Genomic DNA, 23519 nt, shown 5'->3' on the forward strand with positions numbered 1-23519 from the left:
TTAATTGGCATATAGATGTAAAAAAAACCCCAAACACCTTAAAGAATCATTCATTTTTGACAGATTTTTAACACACTGCCCCACAGAAGACACAGCACAAAGTTTTGTGAATCAATGAGGTTATGGTAGGATTCAAGTTATTAAATATGTGGTGAGAAAAGAGACCTTGGTCCTAGAGACCTAGCTGTGGATATATTATCTCTGAAAATATTATTATTTTACAATAGTTCTAAACACTGCATGGGGGGGGGGGCAATGAGGGTTAAGTGACTTGCCCAGGGTCACACAGCTAGTAAGTGTCAAGTGTCTGAGGCAGGATTTGAACTCAGGTCCTCCTGAATCCAGGGCTGGTGCTTTATCCACTGCACCACCTAGCTATCCCACTTCGTTTCTACTCTATGGATAGCTACATAAGAGAGGGAGAAAAAAAAGTATAATTCAAATGTCCTTCAATAACCCAATTAAGATAAAAAAGTGAGAAAGAAAAAGAAATGAAATATGTCTCTTTTTGGCAAGTGTTGATACTTCAGTGTTCTGTGTTCATTATTTTGAATGACTGAAATTTATTATTTCAGCAAATATTTATTAAGTGCGTTGGGTCTAAAAGTTCCTATGCCTTTGTAAACATTTTGTTAACAAATATTAGCAATTTTGTTAACACAAAAGTTATACGCACACCAATGCCCTGATTTTATATATAACAAAGTACTTAAACACCGAAGAGCAAAATTCCAAATAATCAACAAAAGAGTATTATGGTCAGCAAAGAAAATGACTAGAATAGAATAAAGTTTTCTAACCAAGGAAGAATCTATTAAGTATCTTGTTGACTAACTATGTCCTCACCAAGCAAGCAGCACATTCTATAAAAATACCAATGTACAATCACTGTACATGCAAGGTTAAGAAGTGATCTCTAGAGGAAAGAGGATGAAAAACTTTAATTAGGAACATGAATACCACAAGCAGAGTAGAGGATCATGTTATTCAGGGGAACATGACACAGATAAAGTGTTTTAAATACCAGTTATTATTCCATGTCCTGATAGCACCTAAAGAATGTCTTAGGAGAAGCTGCAGTAGACTATGTGTAACCCACTGACTTTACCTCACCCTGGAGAAAGAACAAGGTCACAAGGCAAAACTCTACACTTAAATGTCAGAAGGGAACTGAGTGGTCACAGTCATGTACAAAGAAAAAAGTTTTTTAAAAAGAACCTCTACAGAGGAATAGGTATAGAAGTACATCTCCAGACTTTCCCTAGCTTGTTTTCAAACTCACTTTGGGCTCAGGGAAGATCAAGATCTTCTTCACCCATGTGGAGTCACAGATGGCTTCAGCTTTCCAAATCTGTCTAATGGCCTCTTCCTGCCCATTGGTTGAGGAAGCAGGAGGAAAGAGGGCAAGGTCAAACAACAGTAATGGAATGTATGATGGAAATGACAGTGAAAAAGAAACTCCTGCCTATTCTGTTTATGTGCCATGGATTACTTGGCTAAGCAAATTTCTGCTTCCTGAAAAGTTGCTTTCTATTTAAAAAACAAAAAAAATCCCCAACCCAACAGCATTTTAGCCAGTTTATTAGATTATTTAAGGAGGATACCTGGGCCTGGTCAAATGTATATAGAGTCATATACTTTACATTTCCGTATTGTGATCAGTAAGAGACTTTCCATAACCTGACAGATTTAAACAAGTTTAAACAATTTTATTTCTATTTTCTTTTAATTTTCTATTTGCTATGGGGCAGCTAGGTGGCACAGTGGCTAGAGCACTGGCCCTGAATTCAGGAGGACCTGAGTTCAAATCTGGCCTCAGACCCTTGACACTTACTAGCTGTGTGACCCTGGGCAAGTCACTTAACCCCAATTGCCTCACCAAAAAAAATTTTTTTCTATTTGTTTTATTTACATTTATTTATTTAGTTTGAACAATCTTTAAGTCAGTGTGAATGGTCTATGTCTAAAATGTCAAATATGTAGCCCACAATATTCTCAAGTACTATGGAACCAGATTAATAACTGAGAAACATTTTAAAATGAATAAAAATACAATCAAACATAGATTATGTTGATGTGGTTTTCTAAGTCGATATGCACCTATGGAATATGGTTTAGTGGTATAATGGCTGCTAGTTTCTTTTTGAGGTTGATACCACTAGCCTAAATAGTCAAAATAATGAGAGACAAACATTCCTGGAATATTTAAAAAAGATAATTGATTCCACCTTCAAATCCTATAAGTAACCATACAGGAGGAATGGAAAGTATCTGAAGAGCAAGTTAATAAGGATTTACCTCTGAGTCTTTAAGTCTCACATAGTTAGAAGGGAAGACTCCAGATTTGTCAGCCACAGTTCCTGTCCACCAGTCACCATCTTTCTTCGTAACCAAAATCACATCCCCTTGCTGAAAGGTTAAATCGCCTTGTTCAGAACTCTCATAAGTGTACATGGCAATATATTCTGGTGGGGAGAAACGATGATATAAAGTTTAACTTTTGAGAAATCCTATAAATTATATAGACCTTAACAAATGGGCCTTTGATGCTAATAACACTGCCTTCTGTAATCAATAAGGCATATATTATACAATAAAGCAATATAGCACACAAATGGTAAATGTCACACTAGACATTAAACTTACACCAGAAACAACACAAATGCACTACAAAAAAGATCAATGTCATTTCAATTCATGGCTTTCAACTCATTTCATATTTAAGCAATTACACAACTTAGAAGGTGTAAGAGAAAATCATATCTAAAGCATCACTGGGTTAAAGTAAAATGGTTTTTCACATCAATCACAGGTATTTCTTACTGAGGTCACATGTGGGCAACATGGAATTTGTTACTAAATAATTCTTTAACTGTTTTGTTGGATAGAAACCAAGTGAAAGGTGCTTATTATGTACTATATACCTGTTGCTGTGGAATCAAATAAAGAGAAACCAGAAAAAATCTGAAAGCTCAACCTAGAAATGACAAGAGTACTTCATAGAGGGCTGCTGTCCACACCAAGGTGCCTCCTTTGCATTTATGATGCATATACAGAAGACTATGTGAGTAGAGAATAGGTGAGCAAGAGTGGGTCTGTGATTTCACTGACATAGCATATGCCCCCAAATGACACAACTCTTTCTACCAATGCTAATTGGAGCCTTCTCTATAACCTATAGTCCGTTTTTTGGGGTAATAGTTTATTATTTCATATTTTGCTTCACCCCCAATTACATATAAAAACAATTTTAACATTCATTTTAAAAAATGTTTAAGTTCCAAATTTTCTCCCCCTTTTCTTTCCCCTCCCCCCTCATAGGGAAGGCAAGCAATTTGATATGTTACACATATGCAGTCATGCAAAACATATTCCCTTGTTAGTCATATTGTAAAAGAAAACAGACACCCCAGGCCCCCCCCAATATAATAACAAACCAAGAAAAATAAAGAAAATTTAAAAATTGTATGCTTCCATCTATATTCAGACTCCATTAGTTCTTCCTCTGGAGGTGGATAGCATTTTCATTTTAAGTCCTGCAGAATTGTCTTGGGTCACTGCCTTGCCAAGAATAGCTAAGTCATTCACAGATAATCATTGTACCATATTGCTTTTACTATATAGAATATTCTCCTGGTACAAACTATAATCTTATGGGCTTCCTGGAGCATTAAAAGGTTAAGGGTCGGGGCAGCTAGGTGGCGCAGTGGATAGAGCACCAGCCCTGAAGTCAGGAGTACCCAAGTTCAAATCCGGCCTCAGACACTTAACACACACTTACTAGCTGTGTGACCCTGGGCAAGTCACTTAACCCCAATTGTCTCACAAAAAAAAAAAAAAAAAGGCTAAGGGTCTTGAAGCCAATATATGGCAGACAGGATTACTTCCTGAAAACACCCTGCTCTGAAAAACCAAGTATTTCATATGATTGGGATCAACAATGACTTGGTAGGGGTGACCACTCAGCAAGAAGGTCCTCCAAGTCCTTCAAAGAAAAGATTTCCTTGCCACTTAGTACTCGATCCTTCCACACACAATTACATTAGAAATACAGTATCAAGCACAAAGCAAATCTAAGTTGGAAGCTTTCAGAGAAATAGATCTTTTTTAACTCACAGGATTCCTTTACTTTTGATTTCTCTAATTCTGATCTTTTATTTCATTATAATCACCCCTTTAATTATCCATTCCAGTGAACCATGTTAATAAAAGTTTGTTGGCAATCATACTTCCCTAAGGGAGATGAATATAAAATTCTGAAGTTACTTTCAAAAACAGTTGAGAAACTGCAGAAACTTAAACTTTGGTTGAACTTAAAATCATACTACATTAAGAAACAAAGGAGAGTGGAAATATGTTAAGGCCTTCTTGCTTCATCTGAAATATTCCAGGCATGTGCAGACCCACACTTAGTGCTAAAAGGCAAACAGCATATTATGAATTTTAAAGAGTATCCTAATTAGTTTAAGACCTATCATGGAAAATTTTGTCAAATTTTGTTTCCAAAAACAATCACTGTTGGTTAATGCCTAGGTGAATACTTTGAGCAATAATGAAACAGAAAACCTACACAATCCTGATAACATTTTCATTACTTGAAACTGTATAATTCCAAGGAGCTTTTCCACTATATTGTAAACATATATATCCCTCCTGTCCAAATTCATACGTACTTCTCTTCAACCCCTAGAAATTCCATCTTCTAATGACTTGTATTGAGATTCTCAGGAATCACAGAATTTCAGTGTTGAAAGAAATCTCAGAGACTATCTAGTCTAATACATATGCAACCTAAAATTCTTGTTACTACATCTATCAAAACTCTCAACAAGTGGTCTGACTGTCTCTACCTGAAAAACTCTAGTGATGGGGAATCCATTGTTTTTGGAGGCTGTCTCTTCCTTTTGTAGCGTTCTGTTGGAAATTTGGTGCTAATATTGTGTGATGATCAACTGTGATAGATTGGCTCTTCTCAGCAGTGCAATGATTTAAAACAACTCCAAAGAACTCATGATGGAAAATGTTCTCCACATCCAGAAAAAAGAACTGTGGATTCTGAATGCAGATTGAACCATATGGTTTCTACTTTTGTTTTTGTTTTTTCTTTTGAGGTTTTTCCCTTTTGTTCTGATTATTCTTTCACAAAGGTGACTAATGAAAAAACATAGTTTGATTTGATTGCACATATATAACCTATATCTCATTGCTTTCTGTCTTGAGGAAGGGGGAGGGAAGGGAGAAAAATTTGGAACTAAAAATCTTTTGAAAACAAATGTTGAAAACTATCTTTACATGTAACTGGAAAATAATAAAATACTTTTATGATTTAAAAGAAAAAACAAAGTTGGTGCTAAGTAAAGCCTAAATTTGATTCTGCAACTGGGACTAGGCAGACTATAGCTAATCCATCTTCTATATGACTGTTCTCCAGAATTTTGAAGATAATTCTAATGAACTCCTCACCCCATGCCACCCTCACACACAGTCTTCTCTTCTCAAAGTTAAAGATTACAGAGTTCTTTTAATTGATACTCATGGCACAGTGTCCAGCTCTTTGACTATCTTGGTTTGACAAACAATGTCCTTTCTAAAATGTGATGTCCACAAAAGAATAGGATACTCTTCAGATGTGGTCTGAGCATGAATACCACTCCTCCTTCACTCTAGTCATGAGTCTTTTTGTTTTGTTTTGTTTTGTTTTGTTTTGTTTTGTTTTTGCAGGGCAATGAGGGTTAAGTGACTTACCCAGGGTCACACAGCTAGTTAAGTGTCAAGTGTCTGAGGCTGGATTTGAACTCAGGCACTCCTGAATCCAAGGCCAGTGCTTTATCCACTGCGCCACCTAGCTGCCCCCTAGTCATGAGTCTTTTGATGCACTCATGATGCATATTGAACTTGCAGTCCAGTCCACTAAAGCCCTCAGATCTTTTTTAGAAAAACAGATGCCTCTCTGTATTTGTAAATTTGGGTTTTTTTAAAACATGGGAGTAGTAGTTTACATTAATCTCTATTAAATTTCATCTTATTTGATAGAGAAACCCATTGTTTTAGTCTGGCAGGATTTTTGGACCCTGACTGTCATTTAATGTATTAGCTCCTTTGTTAACTGTAGAACCTACTATGCAAATATATACTTCAGATGATAATCTTTTCTTTTTTAGGTTTTATATATATATATATATATATATATATATATATATATATATATATATATATATATATATATATATATATATAAAGAACATTAAACATATTTCTGCATTAGTCATGTTATAAGAGAAGAATCAGAGCAATGAGGAAAAACCTCAAAATAGAAAAACAACAGCACCAAAAACAAAAGAATTAGTATGGTTCAATCAGCATCTATACTCCACAGTTCTTTTTTTTTCTTCTGAATTTGGAGATCCCCTTCCATCATGAGTCCCCTGGAACTCTACTGTACCATTGCATTGGTGAGAAGAATCTAGTCCATCACAGTAGATCAACAAACAACGTTGATGATACTGTGTACAATGTTCTTCTGGTTCTGCAGATGATAATCTTTTCTAAAAAGTAATGCTGACACAATGCCAACAATGAGACATACAAATTGACCCATGTGTAGAGTACAGAAGTCTTAGTTCATATTGACTCATTTATGGATAAAACATTAAACATACAGTGCACTGAAACGAAAATGGTAGTTGTAACTTTGTCACACCATAGCAAACTGGACAGTAAGTGGATGTTAATCTTTTTTTTTTTTTTTTTGGCAGGGCAATGAGGGTCACACAGCTAGTAAGTGTCAAGTATCTGAGACAGGATTTGAGCTCAGGTCCTCCTGAATCCAGGGCCAGTACTTAATCCACTGTGCCACCTAGCTGCAGCTGTACATATATTTTCTTTTCTTTGTTTTGTTTTTTGGTGAGGCAATTGGGGTTAAGTGACTTGCCCAGGGTCACACAGCTAGTAAGTGTTAAGTGTCTGAGGTTGGATTTGAACTCAGGTCCTCCTGAATCCAGGGCCGGTGCTCTATCCACTGTGCCACCTAGCTGCCCCCTGTGCATATATTTTCTTTTTTTTGTTTTTTGTTTTTGTTTTTTTGCAGGGCAATGGGGGTTAAGTGACTTGCCCAGGGTCACACAGCTAGTAAGTGTCAAGTGTCTGAGGCCGGATTTGAACTCAGGTCCTCCTGAATCCAGGGCCGGTGCTTTATCCACTGCACCACCTAGCCGCCCCCCACCAACGCATATATTTTCAACAGATGCTACTTATAGAGGGTATTAATACGGACAACCAGTTGATATCAACAATCTATGCCCCACAGTGGATTCTTTTGACCTAAATTATCTAGCCTGGTTTACAATATTATAGAATATCAAAGCTGGAAATGATACTAGAGGTCATCTAGTCTGCCTCACACCTGACCCAAGAATATTCTCTTCAGCATTCAGGCTAACAGGGGTCATTTGGCATTGACTTGAAAATTAATGACCATTCTTTGGGTCCTGTCGTCCAACCAGTCAATAATCAACTTAGACTTCTGTCTAGTCTTCATCTCTTTCATCCACAATGAGAGTTTAAGAAACTTTTTCAAATATTTTTAGGTTTTAATGATAAGAGTCAATGAATTCTGGCTTGAATGATTAACTACAGCTCCCGGGGTTAATTGAGTAAAACACCTGACAAACTGTATCAGACACTTTTATGCTATGGCATAGACAGAGTTAAGTTTCCTGGCTCCCTGCCTCTCATTCCTCATAGGACAATTAAGAAAATACCTTCAATTCTTTGGCCTAGACTTGCCACACTGGTGAGAGAAATAGTCTCCTATTAGTGTCATGTGAGCTCTTGGTCTAGAAATTCTGTATAAAGTTTAAGCTATCAGTAACTTTAAGCCTTCGATCATGGTGGGCACAGTGCCACACGTCTGAACCACCAGTTGAATGTTTCCTGTGGAACTAGAGGCAATTGAGGTCCTATATCTTTGTTAGTCCCCTTTTGCATCTGTTCTCCCATAAAAGCCATTTTCATTTGGGAGTGTCTCTTCAGGAATGGCTTTTTTTCACTACAGTTGAATGATATACCTAGGACTGTTTTTAATTTCTCCATAAACTACCACTATTTTCTCTAAATGGCTAATTTTCCATTTTACCATGACATTTAACATAGTAGATAAGGTGATACAGTGTATTTTGATATCTGAATGCTTTCATAACATGTTTATTGATTTAGTTAGATTATCTTACTAACATTTTGAAAATAATATTTGATTCAATTTCTTACCTTCTCCTGGTATTGAAAGTTTAGCTGCTGGTGATGCGACTCTCTTTAGAACAGCTGGGCTTTCTGAAGAACTTGATTCCATACTTAAGAGAAAAATACAGAGATACTTTAATTTCCACTGTAGCAAAAGTATGCATACAAATGAAACTCTTAAATGCACACCACTTAAATCTTGGAAAAATAGATTAAAATAAAAATCAAATTGAACTGCAAATAATGACACATAAGAGGGGCAGCAAGACATACTTGACTGAATAGTCAGCTGGCCCTGGACTAAGGAAGACCTGGGTTCAAATTGTATCTTTGATACATAATGACTATGTGACCCTGGCCTAGTCATTTAACTTTTCGGTGTCTCAGACAACTCTGTAAGACTATAAGTTGAAGAGGAGTTCCTGAGGTATACTGGTAGAGGGAGTTTTCTTAGCAGAAAAATTCTTAACCCTGATAAAACCATCCTACCAGATGACCTCCCCTCCACACCCAGGCTCATATGATGTGTATATGTAAAATGATTATTTCCCATTTTAGTTCTTAGCAGTATATTATTTTGGACTGTTAAGGGCTAAAATTCTAGCTAAACTGTCTAAAATATCTAATGAGTGGTCGCCAATAAATTATAAGCTTTAGCAAGAGTTACTTTTAAGCATTTATTAAGGAGAATAAGAATTTGGTAAAGAGAGAAGAAAGGCCTAGATTCCTCTATCTATTAAAGGGAGAGCGCATTTCTAGCTGCCTTCTCCACCAGCGTCCCCAGGAAAGAGAGTGAGACCGAGTGCCAGTCTCTTCCTTCCTCCTCCCACTAGCCCGCGTCACTTCCTGATGCCAAAGAAAAGACTCCTGGTCTTGCCCTCAAAGACCTTCGCTTCATGGGCGGAACTCTTCTATAGTAAGTCTCCAGCAGGTGGCGTCATTCCAATTGTTACAGGACATTTAGATATTTTTAGTATGTTCGCCATACATAGAGCCCAATCTACTTTGAAATTTGAAAAAGCTAACAAAAGCTAATTTCGTAAATTCTCTTTTTAAAATTTTCAGTGTATTAAAACTAATATTTTGTATCTACAAAACTTAATAAACACTGCCTTTTCCTGACCATGACAGCATCATCTTAATTTGGACTAAACAATGGCCTTGTTGGGATTATGTGTTACATAAATATTCCATAGAAAGAAAGAAAACACTCTCCCAACTGTAATCTAATAAAATAAAATTTAATTATCATTATCAATGGAATTATTTTTGTAGACTCTGTCCTAGGTTTTCTACAAAGAAGGAAGAACAGATATGGTCGCACCTTGCCCCGAGACCTTGAAATAGACTTTCCTCCTTTTAAATTCCAGAGAAAAAAGATTTTCAAAATGCTGTAATGGAGGAGATAACCATCAAATTGTAGGAACCTTTTATCACCCCTCAAAATGGTCCAAAAGGCTGTTAGGAGACATCACATCATAGACTATGAAGCGGGAAGGGACCTTAACAATGACTTCATCCAACCCTCTCATTTTACAGATACAGGAAAGGGAAGACAAGAGAGGTTAAATAATTTGCTCAGGATGAAACATGTAGTCAATAGCAGAGTTGGGAACCAGAACCTAGAATCCTTTAGAGTCCAAACCCAGTTCTCTCCCATCTCACAATGCTTCCTCTCTTTTCAAAGTACAATTGTTTTGTTTCTTCTGACAAAAGTAGATAAACATCACAAATACCTCGTGGATTTTCTTATGGGTCCTGAAATGAGCTTCACATAAGACTTGGGGAACCAACCCTTTTGACCTTGAACTTCTCCAAACCACCACATGTCTTGCTGTTCCAGGACTGTGATGACATCATTTTTGTTGAAATTTAGATGGTTATCTTTTTTGGCCCTCCATGGGTACAAAGCTTGTGCTTGTAGTCCCTCTACCTTTTCACCCTTATATGGAACAATATAAAGAGGTCTCTGGTTATAGAGCAGTTTGTTACAAACAAAAGAAAAGAAAAAAGAGAAGTAATGGATGACAAACATATTTTTCATCAAGATCATAGATATTAATACACAGACTTACACAGTTCAGCTGAAAGGGAGTCCTGACTACTTTTTGTTATTCATTTTCTGAGAAATTTCAGTTCCCTCACTGGTCCCTTAAATGGGGATTCTACTGTCATAAAGATTTCATGAGAAATATTGACCAAATAAAGCTTCGATTTCCTTTCTGCTGAATACAAACATGCCCGTGTTGCCTCCATCTTTAATAATAAACTTGCATTTCACCAGACCATCCCCTGCAGCTATCATCCTATATGTTTCCTCTCTTTCTCAAATTCCAAGAAAAGGCCATTGACTTCCCCTCTTCTCACTAACTCTCCCATCCCTTTGCATTCTAAATTTCAACGTCATCACTCAACTGAAACTATTCTCTCCAAAGTTATCAATCCTCTCTTAATTGTCAAATCCAATGACCTTTTTTCAGTACTTATCCTTCTTGATCTCTCTACACCATTTTACCCTGTTCGCTGACCACTATTCTTTTTGACTACTCTCTCCTCCCTGGATTTTGATGACACTGGTCTTTTTTAGTTCTCCTCCCAGTCTAACTACTTCTTTGTAGTGTAAGGTGGCTGGCTTCTCATCCATATCAGCCCCCTAGCGGTAGGTGTTTCCCAAGACTTTGTCCAGGGCTTTTTTTCTTTATATTCTATTTTGATGACCGTATCAACTCCCATGGGTTTTGGAATCATTTCTATACAGATGTCTTCCACATCCATATAACCAGCCTTTATCTGTCTTCTGAGCCTCAATCCCACATCACCAACTGCCTCTTGGACATTTTGGATTAATGATTCATAGACAGTACAAATCCATGATGTCCAAAAGCTACCTTCTTCCAAACTTCCCTACCATCCTTCTATTCACCCAGGTTGTTTTTTTGTTTGTTTTTTGAGGCAATTGGGGTTAAGTGACTTGCCCAGGGTCACACAGATAGTAAGTGTCAAGTGTCTGAGGCCACATTGGAACTCAGGTCTTCCTGAATCCAGGGCCGGTGCTCTATCCACTGAGCCACCTAGCTGCCCCCACCCAGGTTTCTAACCTTCCTTATCCTTGACTTTTCACTCCTTGCTTCCCCATACTTATCCAATCAGTCACCAAATCTTATCCTGTCAAACAGCCACTTACCCTACCTCAAGTATCATCTCTCACCTAGATTGTTACAATATGGATGGGTACCTATTAGTGCTAACAATGAAACCCCCTAAAATGACTACATTATTTGAATTTACACTGCAGATTTTCATCAAGTTGGAACCAATGACTATATTTTACATAATTATAACTATGAATAGTACAAATAATACATATGATCATTTCAGAGGATTCACTTTTCAAACTAATGATACCCAGGGGCAGCTAGGTGGCGCAGTGGATAAAGCACCGGCCCTGGATTCAGGAAGACCTGAGTTCAAATTTGGCCTTAGACACTTGACACTTACTAGCTGTGTGACTCTGGGCAAGTCACTTAACCCCCATTGCCCCACAAAAACAAAACAAAAAAACAAAACAAAAAAAACAAAACTAAGCTGAAGTTTTCTCATTAGTCTAGTTGGCTCAAGTGTCTCTCCTTTCCAATCTATCCTATTCAGCTGCCAAAGTAATTTTCCTAATGCATAGATCTAATCATGCCTCTCCCTAACTCAATAATTTTCAGTTGCTCCCTATTGCCTTGAAAATCAAGTAAAAACTCCTAATTTTGGCATTTAAATCCCTTCACAACCTAACTCCCACCTAATTTTCCAGGCTCATTAGACATTACTCCTCTTCATGTGCCATATGGTCCAAACCCACTGTCTGTCCTTGCTTTTCCTTAAACCCAACATTCCATCTCCTTTCTCCATACCTGGGATACAATAACTTCCTCTACTCTGCCTTACTTAGAATCCCTAGCTTCTTTTGAAGCTCAGTTCAAGTATCACCTTCCACATTAAGCCTCACCAGACACCCCCAAATGCTAGTGCCTTCTCTATCCTTCTACCCATAATTACTTTTTTTTCCTTTTTCTATTTTTCTTTTTTTTTGTGGGACAATAGGGGTTAAGTGACTTGCCCAGGGTCACACAGGTAGTAAGTGTCAAGTGTCTGAGGCCGGATTTGAACTCAGGTCCTCCTGAATTCAGGGCTGGTGCTTTATCCACTGCGCCACCTAGCTGCCCACCATAATTACTTTGTATTTATTTTGTGTGTGCGCGCGCGGGTGTGTGTGTGTGTGTGTGTGTGTGTGTGTGTGTGTGTATGGAGACTCCTTGAGAACAGTGTTTTATCTTTGTCTTTGAATCCCCTACACCTACTACGGTGCCTGCTTAATAAATGCTTGTAGATTGAATGATGGAAAAAATGACAGGTGTTTATTATATTGATTATTGCATAAAACCACCAAAACATTTCAATGTATCAGTGAAAAATTTAAGATTTCTTCAAAGGAGGGAAATAAATGATAATCCAGCATGGGGGATGATATAAAAATAATGTATATTTGCCTTTGGAAAATATTCTTGCAATTGTACACAAATAAGGGTGAGACCATGAATTTGCAATATATTTAACAGAAATTATGAAACTTAGTTAACATCAGTATCAGTTAACTCAGTTACCCTTAGTATAAACGCACATGATTCATGAACCTGACAGTGCCTGGACTTCCTCAACTTACCTTCACTGGCCTTTATTCACACTGCAGTAGGCAAACCTTGGCCCTTTACAGGTAACATTGTTTCAAATCCAGCAGAGTAAATCGCGAACTTCTTTCTGATCATGACTTCCTTACCTTCCACTTCTCTTCATCATTCTTGTTCATCTGCCTTCTCCAGCTTCTTTACAATCTATCATTCTTCCTCCTCTCCCCGATCTAACCTCCCTTCTCTTCTGAAGTTTACCAATCTGTCTTCCTTTGCTCCCCTATAGGAGCCCAGTTAGGTTATTAGTCATTTCAACCATGCCAACCTTTCTATACATTATACCTGGTAGAGCGTACAAAGGGCCCTTTAAAAGAAAGCAAATGTACACAGCTCCTACTAGATTGGAATCTCTTTTAGGGTCTGGTTCATAAGTTGGGGTTCATGAATACATTTCAGGAGGTTGATGAATTTGGATAGGAAAAATTTTTTTTCATCTTTACTTTCACTAACCTCTAACAAAGTGAGCATTTTCTTCAATTATGAATGCAGGCAATGAACATTATTGCCAAGAAGGGTCCCTTACGTTTTACTAGACAGCCCAAAAAGGATAAGAACCCCTGCTTTAAGGGGAGGGAGCAGGGACTGTCTCTCACAGTGTCTTATACATTGTGTAGCACATGGTGCCTTACATACTGTGTAGTGCTTAAGAAATGTATATTGAATTGCAATTTTGTTGTCAAATTATCAACATCTTGTTTAGCCCATTCTTGGAACTTGCTCTATTGAGTAAGATCTATTATCCCTTCAATCTCTTGCATCCTCAACCTCTTACTCCATTGTTTCCTTCCACTCTGCTTACAAGCACATTTAGTTCTCTATTCTAATAAAAACAGAAAAGAGCAACCCTCCAAAACCCCTCCCTTGACCCTGCTACCCTCCTTGAAGCTACCACTTCTTCCTTTGCTTCCTTTGACCAACTAAGCTTCTAGAAGAAATACCCTATATTTGCTGATTGCTTTCACTTCCTCACCACCCACTTACTCTAAATCTCTTATAATTTGGTTTCTGAATCCACCACCACTTAAATAAATCTCCCTTCTCCAAAGTCACCAATGACCCCATCATTACAAAATCCCATTCTTTTCACTCAGTTCTCATTCTTAAACTCTGTAACATGTGACAGCAATCTAATCACTCCTTCCTAAAAGTCATCATGTGGCTCCCATGGCATTGTAATCCCCTATTTCTCCTCTAGCATTTATTGCACAAGGGGGTTGTTTGGGGGATCAACTGAACTAACGAATAGAAGACATTTTGTAAACTTTAAAGATTATATAAATGTTATCACCATCATCATCATCATCATCTACCCTACACCCAAAGCCAGGACAAAGTATTTGCAAATCCTCAAAGAGTCTTGAAAAAAAAAATCACACCCCTCAGCACTTTGACCATCATGCTCTCTGTTACTCTCTACAAAAAAGCCTTCATTCTTAACACAGGGCAACCTGACATCACTAAATTTCCATACGCTTGAAAGGACAAACTATTCTGGCACAAAAACCCATCCTAATAGTAATTACAAGTAACAATAGCCCAAACTTATATAGCAGTTTAAGTTTTGCAAAGCACTTTATATACATTATCTTATTTGATCCTCACAAGAAGCCTGTGATTATTATGTACTATTTCATTCCATGTTTTAGATAACAAAGGATGAAGCATGAGAGAAAGTAAGTGACTCATCTAATATCACACAGATAGTATAGTAAATTTTTATTTTTAAAAATTATAAAAATATGAAAATATGTTAATTGTTGTTCTCATAAACCACATCTAGATGGATGCCAACTAAGCTTACCCTTAAGTCCTAGTTCAGCTTATTATTATACAGCCAAAATGGGTTACTGACAATCCCTTGTGCTGTTTTACCTCCCTATTTTAACTCCAGGCTACCTGGAAGATTCCTGTTCCCCATTTCCAACTTCTAGCTATGATAATTTAAGTCATTACTTTAAGGCACAGCTTAAATTCTATCTCCTTTTAGGAAGCATTCTTTGATCATCCCCATTAACATGATGTCTGCTTGCTCCAGATTCTTCGGGTGTTTGATTTACACTTCCTTTAGGATACTTATTACTTATGTCTTGTTTTAGAGTTAATTAGGTATATCTGATTTCCTCCCCTAGTCTGTAAGCTCCTTGAAGGTAGCTGGTATGTCTTATTGACCTTCTTGATCCTTCACCCTGCCCAACACAGAGTCTTGTGCATAGCAGCCACTCAACAAGTACATATTAAACAATATATGGTGAAGTTTGACTTTTCAGCCTTCCCTTTTCTGCTTCCATATTCCTTAATGTATGCTGTGAATTACATCCCCCTCCAACAGGGTGCAAAGAATCAGTCCTAAGAAGAACTGAGCCCTCTTTCCAAACTAACTGGTTCATCTTTTTTAGGCAGGAAATTAGTTTTTTCTGCTGACTTAGCATCTGTCCAATGTTGAAAAGTATATAGACAACAATGACTAGATTCTTTCATGTAGCAGAAGCTATAGATGAAGTACTGACACATAAAATATAGCTTCTACCATATAAATACATTGCTAGCTGGGATGGTCTACACTGTATCCTGGCATACATATTAGGTATATTCATTTCTGGTCAATAATACCAATAAATATTTGTTGGAGATATTTGTATTGTACAGAATGGAAAGTCATTCACACCCAGGCATATTACTATTTACGTGGCTGGGGGGGCGGGGCAGCTAGGTGGAGCAGTGGATGAAACACCAGCCTTGGATTCAGGAGGACCTGAGTTCAAAGCCAGCCTCAGACACTTGACACTTACTGGCTGTGTGACCTTGGGCAAGTCACTTAACCCTCATTGCCCTGCAAAAAAAAAAAAAAAAAACCAAAAATCCAAAAACTATTTACCTGGCCCAAAACAGGAGATGGTGATGAGCCAGTAACAGTAGCTGGGGTAAAGGCTGATCTTTGCCTTAACTGCCCAGCACTTGGAACAGTAAGAGAAGGCTGGGTTGCCCATGCATCCCAATTATCTGTTTCTGGTTTCTCATTAGTGTTTGTTGGCCACCTGTAAAAGAAAAAGAAATACTACTCTAAACAATTAATACATGCTAATAGATCATCTTTTCATTATGGACTTCAGGTCACTTGGTCATAGTAGCATATCACTTTGAGAATCAAAGGGGATTGACTGCCCTCCTTCTGCACCATCCACTGGTCCAAGTGAGCACTGGTGCATGCCGGTATTGAAAGGTAGGCAACTATTGCTTTACTGAATACTGAAGTTACTGTGGTCAGAGGAATGAGCTATTCATCTCACGTTTATGGGGAATTAGATGGGAGCTATAACAAAACCAATCTATTATATAGCAAGGAACTTTACAATAGGGTGCATTTGTTTTGCTTTTTTTTCCTTCTAGGCTAATTAAGGCTTTAGTTAATTAAGCCAAAATTAACTATATTAACCCAAAATATATATCATCTAACATGTAATGGATGGTTTCTCTTTTCCAACACCATAAGGATTGTTACATTAAAAAAAAAATTACTACTTAAAACTTACTTCTTGCCCTGTCTTACAGTGTTCTTTCCAGTACCCATCCTTCACATTGTTCTCCTCTCTGCCTTTATAATTTCCATCTATTGTCTAACATCTGATGTTCTCTCCTGATTTCTTTGCTTTCTTTTCATTTTTTTAAAGCTTTCATACCCCCCCCCAAAAAAAAAACAACTCTAAACAACAAATACTTGGTAATAGGTATCTTCTCATTATGGACCTCAGATCACCCAGTTGTAGTAACTGAATCATCATTGATGATTTTATTTTTCACCTGAGTGACGTTTATTTAAGCCAATCTAAAAATCTGAATTGTGGCACTGTAATAAGGGCTAACAATTTCATTGCAAAATGAAGCCTCTGTCTGAATACTATACTTGAAGGCCAATTCTTCACAACCAAGAACTGGGAATTACCATAACTTGATGGTATCCATTATTTCATTCCACTGTACACTTGAACAGAACCAAGAAAGGCTTAGAGAAACTCAGAGGAAACCGTTTTATCTGTTTTCCCAACCACATGTGTGAATTTTATTTCTACCTGTATGTCAACAAATAATGCTGCTTAGATACAGGAAATGACTATGAATAATTGCTGACTGGCTTCAATGTTAAAAGAGCTTATTAGGAAATATATATGTTTGTTCTAGCAAGAGCAAAGATATTAACTAGTCATTAAAATAAATGGATTATCGATACTCAACTTTTACTTGCATAGACATGACTAAACTTTTGTTATCACCTAATAGATTTTTAAATGTCACCTACAATTTTCCTGCCCTTCCAGTCAGGGGCTGTCATTTTTTCATCTCTTGTTTTCCTGGAATTTAATCTCGTGCTTTCACACAGGAATCAATAAATGTTAGTAAATGCTGGCTGTACCGAAAGCACTACGAGACACTGGGGATGGAAGCCATCTGGTAAGCTCTTTTTTTGAGAGGTATAAATAGGAGGGCATGAAAGGGTTAGAAAATCATGAGGATTTCAACTATAATAAACAATAATACCACACATACGTAGAGCTGAAGTCTGCCCAGTTGTTGGAGGTTGTAGAGGATTCTGAAGACGTTGTTGCCACAGGAGTTGGGGTTTCATGTAAAGCAAGTTTAGGTGTGGGCATGGATGCAGAGTCAGCTCCTGGTTTCAGAGGGGTGGGGATCTCATTCTCTGGGATTTTCTCTGCATAGTTTGCAGGAAACCATCCTGTCTTTCCTTTTAATTCCCCTCCAAGCCACCCAGGTTCTCCAGTTTGGCTTTCATCCACCTGTAAGAAAGCCATAGATAACGTGACATGGAGAATAAATACAGAAACATGCCAAAGGCAACAAAGTCCTTCATCTCTCATCCCCACTCCCCGTGTCTCCTTTCTCCACAAAATCCAATAAATAAAACAGAAGCTGCTTCATTATGCTCTGGTTATAAGGATTTGCCAAAATGCATTGAAAGTATTTAACTTTGAAAAGAAGTATAAGAACTCGAGGGTTTTCTGGCCCACAGCATTCTATTTTACTTTCTTTCTTTCTTTTTTTTTAAGCATTCTATTTTTCTAAGAGACAGTAGAATTAGTATTGTTGTGAAAAGGATAGAGGATTTAGAGTAGAAAGGACATAGGTTCAAATACTAGCTGGGTGAATTTAGGCAAGTCACTTAATCTCTCTAAGTTTCAGTTTCCTCCTCTGTAAAATTGGGGAAGGGGAAGGGAAAGAGGAAAGGGTTGGGTTAGATGACTTCTGAGATCTCTTCTCACTCCAAATCTGTAATCCTAAATCATAGAATTTGAATTTGAAGTGTTATTTATTATTGAAGTTGTTTCTGAAAATCTACATTCAGGATTTATCATTAAAGAAAGCTCCTAAGAACTCTCAAGATTAAAATACTTTTTCATTCATCCTAATTACTAAAACATTACAACCTAAATTTACCTAGGAACAATTTCCATTGAGGGTACATTTAGCACATTGTTTTTTTAAGTCAAAAAAAAAAATACTGTCTTTACTTGGCCGGGGAGAACGGTTTGTTTAGAAATCAATATGTCATGGGGAAGGAAGGCTGATCACTTATTTTAGATATAAACTGCATAATAAGTAAGGAGGAAATGAGGAATTGTTTAATTACAGTAACTCAATTTTAAAAGCACCTTAATTTTTTCTTAGAACAGCATTCAGTGAAGCAAAGTAAAACATTATGGCATAATTTAAACCTGATATTTAAATTTGAAAACCTGATTTATTTTCTGTTATTTAAGGTATCACAAAGATGATCACCCCATCTGTCCCTCTACTACAATGGAATATGGCTAGGTTTTTTTTGTTTGTTTGTAGAATTTTAATTTTTTAGTGATATATGTTAAACAATCAAAATTATTCTCCTTTATAGGGTTAGGACAGGGGTCTGAGGTAAGTCTCTTCAAGAAGACAGATACACCTTGAAGCAAGAGAGATAAGCCCATTAGGCATGGCTACTGATTAAGTGGCACCAAGGGGACAGAGATGGCTCCAGAGATGAGAGCAGACTCTTGCCCAACTTCTCCTAGCCCACCACCAGTGGGGGACGTTCCACCCTCTCGTGATCACCCCCAATAAGGGAGCTTTCCACAGTCAGATGATCACTCCATCTGTTCCTCTACCATCCATCCTTTATAAAAGCTATGGCTTTTTCTCCCGTTCAGGGAGACTGGTATCTCAGAGAACCAAGTCTCTGACCCATCTCCCCATGAGAAAAGTCCAAGGATTTCTCTCTTGGTTTCCTTTCTCTAGCACTTAAATAAAAGATTATTTTATTCTAATCGGATTTGTGTGTGAAAGGTGTAATTCTTTAAAGAGGAATTCCTAAGGACCTCCACTAAGGATTACCCCCCACCCCCACCCCGCAACAAGTCTTTTATGTTCCTAAAGTTAAGGCATTGGAAAAGGCCATAATTAGAACTGTGTTTTGTTTTGTTTTGAACATGAACCCTTACTTTATAAATCACAAACATGCAAAAAAAGACCGGGACAAGTTTGTTACACACTAATAAAAGGGAAAATAAAATGCTTTCAAAATTTAACAATGAGGAAAAAATGTTATCTAGCACTTAAAGGCATGAAATTACTAAAACACACCAAACAATTATACTGTTCACCTCTAAGAAAAAGAACACAATTAATGAATTCTGCACATCATTTTAAAAATAATTTATTTTCCCCAAATGTTTAGCGGCCTAATTTTTTTTCTTGTTTTAGTCTTTTAAAACCTTTCTCATCAAACAGAAAAATTTTAGTTAACATTTTTCAAAACAAGAAAAAGGAGGGAAAATTTAAATTTCCAAACATATTTTTGCCTCTGAGTTTGCTCTGTCTTTTTCCATTGGCTACCATTTAGCTGTTGTTATCAATTATTCTGTTTCAACATTCTATATTTTGTGATAAATCTCTCCTCTTGAATTCTGTTTTGTATTTTATCATACCTTTGTTATTCTAGTCAATCCTAATTTTTCTCCAACCTCAGACCTACCTGCTTTATCAATTACCCTTTTCCTCACACACCTTTATGTCTTCTCTCCACCTCCACAACTCTCCATTTACCAAGCCTTCTTTCCTTTGATCTAGCTGCTTCCTTAAACTATTGTCCTCTCCCCATCACCAAATTCAGGAAAAAGCAATTTGAACTCAGTCTCTATTCCCCTGTGTAGTCCTCAATCCCCTGGAATCTCCATTCGGCTAATTCACATCAACAAACATGTATTAAATCTGTCAGCTAGGCACAGGAATTACAAAGACAAAAACAACAGCCCTAGCCCCTGTATTTACATATTATTAGGAGAAGCAACACTACAGCAAACAAGAATAATGCATGATTATTTGAGGGATAGAAGGCGGAGGTGGGGGGGGGGGGGGGAGGGGGAAGGTGGTTCCTAAGGGGAATCCTGAAGGAAGACAAGAATCCAAATAGAGAAGAGGGAGTATATTACAGGGATGGGGACAGACCACACAAATACAGAAAGACAGAAGCTGAAGTGCTGAGTTTGGGAACAACTCATCCAGTCTGGCTGAATAGTAGCATTCCTGAAGGGGAATAGTATGAAATTAGGCTGGAAAAGTTGCTAGGAGACAGATTTCAAAAGGCTTTAAATACCAGACTAAGGAGTTCGTATTTTTTTTTTTAGAAGCAATGAAGGTTTTTGAGTAAGGGAGTGACATGGTCAGATCAGTGTTTGAAGAAGATTATTTTGTCAGCTGTGTGGAAGATAAAATTGGAGAAGAGAGTGAAAGCCGGCAGACAAATAGTGCCGGAACTAGAGTAGGTGGAAACTATGTTGATGGAAAAAAAGGGAATGGAAGCAAGAGATATTACAGAGACAGAATCAGTAGAATATGGTAACTGACTAGATTTTGGAGGTGAGGGAAAAAGAAGGATAACCTTAAGGTCAGAAGCCTAAGTGACCATAAAATATGGTGATGCTCTCAAAAGAAGCTGGGAGGAGTCTGAAGGAGTGGGTTCAATGGAGAATATAATGAGCTCAATTTCATACATGCTAAATTTGAGATAACATCTAAGAGAAAATGGCTTGACAGCAATTGGTGACACAGAACTTAGACATAGAGATAAGGCAATCATCTGTAGATAGGTAATCATTGAACAAGCACTAGTGAAGTCAACAAAGCAGATGAGCGTATATAAAGAAGAAAGCCCAGAATTGAGTACAGCAAAGGGGACTAAGGAGAAGCATCAGTTAAGTAGGAGAACCAGGAGATAACAGTGTTATGGAAGCCAAAGGAGGAGAGTAACCAGGAAGGGGGTATGGTCAATACTTCAAAAGCTACAGAGATGTTAAGAAAGATGAAAGCTGAGAAAAGGCCATTGGATTTAGCAGTTAAGCCTGGGTTGGCAATCCTAGGGAGAACAATTCCAGTAGTGAGAAGTCAGAATGCAAGGGGTGGAGGAGTAAGCAGTGAAACCAAGGAGATAATGAGTTTGGCATTACAATGGAGAAGAGATAAAGACAATTGGTTGAAGGGATGGCAGAATTAAATGAAGATTTTTAAAGAATGGGGTAGATCTAAGCATAATTATAGCCATTAGATAAAGGATTCAATGGACAGGGAGGGACTGAAGAGAAAAAAAAATGTTTAATGAGGTAAGCTTCCTAAGGAGAAAGGAAAGAATAGGTAAAGATGTTGAGGTGTCTTAAGCTAAAAAGTGCAAGTGTTCAGTTATTTTAATCTTATCCTGTTCTTCAAGACCACATTTGGGGGTTTCTTAGCAAAGATACCATTTCCTTCTCCAATCATTTTCCATATGAGGAACTGAGGCAAACAGGGTTAAGTGATTTGCCCAAGGTCACACAGTAAGTGTGAGATTAGATTTGAACAAAGGATGTGACTCCAGGTCCCTCTGTCACTTAGCTGCCCCTTTAGATGGATAGCTTTGATTTGGGGGGGGGGGGAGAGGGAATGAAGGTTAAGTGACTTGCCCAGGGTCACACAGCTAGTGTCAAGTGTCTGAGGCTGGATTTGAACTCAGGTCCTCCTGAGTCCAAGGCCAGAGTGCTTTATCCACTGTGCCACCTAGCTGCCCCTAGCTTTGATTTTTCTCATTAAAAAGGTAAGGCTATCAATTGGCAGGGAGCGGAAGGGAGGATTGGAAGGAGATTAGGGATAACTCATGAAAAGAGAAGGGTCAGAACAATTGCTAAGGGAGGAAAGAATGTAGGAGAACAAATCAAGAAAAAATTAAAAGGCTAAAATTCTATTACTTAATATGAATTTGTCGAGGATTCACTTGGTATGGTTATACAAATTCCTTCAGTGGTATTCAAAAATATAACAGTATGAATGAAGAAGAAAGATGGTGGGTGATTCCAGGACTTTGGATTGGCAGGAGGGATATGGTTGAATTGTGAATGGGGATGAGAATATAAGAAAGGGCAATAGAAGGGGTTTGTTTTTTCTCCTTTGGTAAAAGTTGGTCTGAATCACTGAATATTGAGACCATTTGATGTGAATTTCTTCTTCTCTCCTCTTCATCTTCAAATCCCATGACATCATTGTGAACCACTCTCTCCTCCTTTGCTCCACTGACCCTTATGACCTATGAGGTTACCCTTCTCTTTATGAAAGTCAACCTCTCTACATATGCTCTCTATCCCCATAACTTACCATCTTCTTCAGCGGATGGCAACCTCAAACATTTCCTCTTCACCACCTTCCCTAGCACCTTACTAGACTATGCCATCTACTATCTATTTCCTTCCTTTCTCAACCAAACTCCCAGGGGGAAAAAGCAGTCTACATTCATTACATTCATTACTTCCACTTTCTCTCCTCTCATGTACTCCTTAATCATTACAATCTGGCTTCCATCCTTATCGCTTGACTGAAACTATTTTTTCTAAAGCTACTAATGATCTCTCTTTTTGAGAATTTTATTTTTTGTTTGTTCTATATTTAATATCAAATAAATAAGCATTTCCATATATGTTGCAGATAGGAAAAAATAGGATTGTACATGAAACTGTGAATATTACATACAACTTGCTTTTCTTTTTAAGTAAATTTGTTTTTCACTCAGAGAAAAAAATTACCAAAAAAACTCAATGAATTTGCATTTCTTTGAAAAAATTCACAACTTGATAGACAAACTCAGGAATGTATTTTTGTTTCCAAGACAGACAAAAATATGTTATCAACACAGAAATAAGGTGATAAAAATGCATTTAAAAAAATATAGACTTCCTGACAGCACTTACCCATTCCCCTTTAACCTCCATCAGGAAAGCAAAGATTTGAAAGTAAGGCAATATTACAATATGTTTCATGAAATCTTTTACTCTTACCAGTATATTTAAACTATGCTTATCATCATGTTTGTTGTTAAACTGACTCTAATGAAGCTGGTAGGTAAATGTTCAATTAAATTATGGGGTGGGGAGACCCAAGATTTAATGTCACTGGGGGTTTTTCCCCTTCTTTCATGATTGAAAAAAAAAAAAGAGGTTAATTTGAAGTAACATAAGCTGTGCAACTGTTGAACACCAAGAG

The 23519-nt window shown here is 37.4% G+C and overlaps 1 protein-coding gene across 5 annotated transcripts in view; it reads right to left on the minus strand.

The window, feature by feature from the left end:
• ITSN1 (intersectin 1) overlaps window positions 1–23519 on the minus strand; it is a 300395-nt gene that overhangs the window by 122093 nt on the left and 154783 nt on the right. For 4 of the 5 annotated variants that reach the window (XM_043990543.1, XM_043990544.1, XM_043990541.1 and 1 more), the window contains exons 20-25: window positions 23228–23242; window positions 17517–17764; window positions 15850–16009; window positions 9975–10180; window positions 8266–8348; window positions 2299–2465 (exon numbers count right to left, since the gene is read on the minus strand). In XM_043990543.1, coding sequence (XP_043846478.1) covers window positions 2299–2465; window positions 8266–8348; window positions 9975–10180; window positions 15850–16009; window positions 17517–17764; window positions 23228–23242 — 879 coding nt within the window. The remainder of the gene's footprint in view (window positions 1–2298; window positions 2466–8265; window positions 8349–9974; window positions 10181–15849; window positions 16010–17516; window positions 17765–23227; window positions 23243–23519) is intronic. The other variant, XM_043990542.1, reaches the window with a different exon arrangement.

This window comes from Dromiciops gliroides, chromosome 3, assembly GCF_019393635.1.
Source record: "Dromiciops gliroides isolate mDroGli1 chromosome 3, mDroGli1.pri, whole genome shotgun sequence".
In the NCBI taxonomy this organism is placed as follows: domain Eukaryota; kingdom Metazoa; phylum Chordata; class Mammalia; order Microbiotheria; family Microbiotheriidae; genus Dromiciops; species Dromiciops gliroides.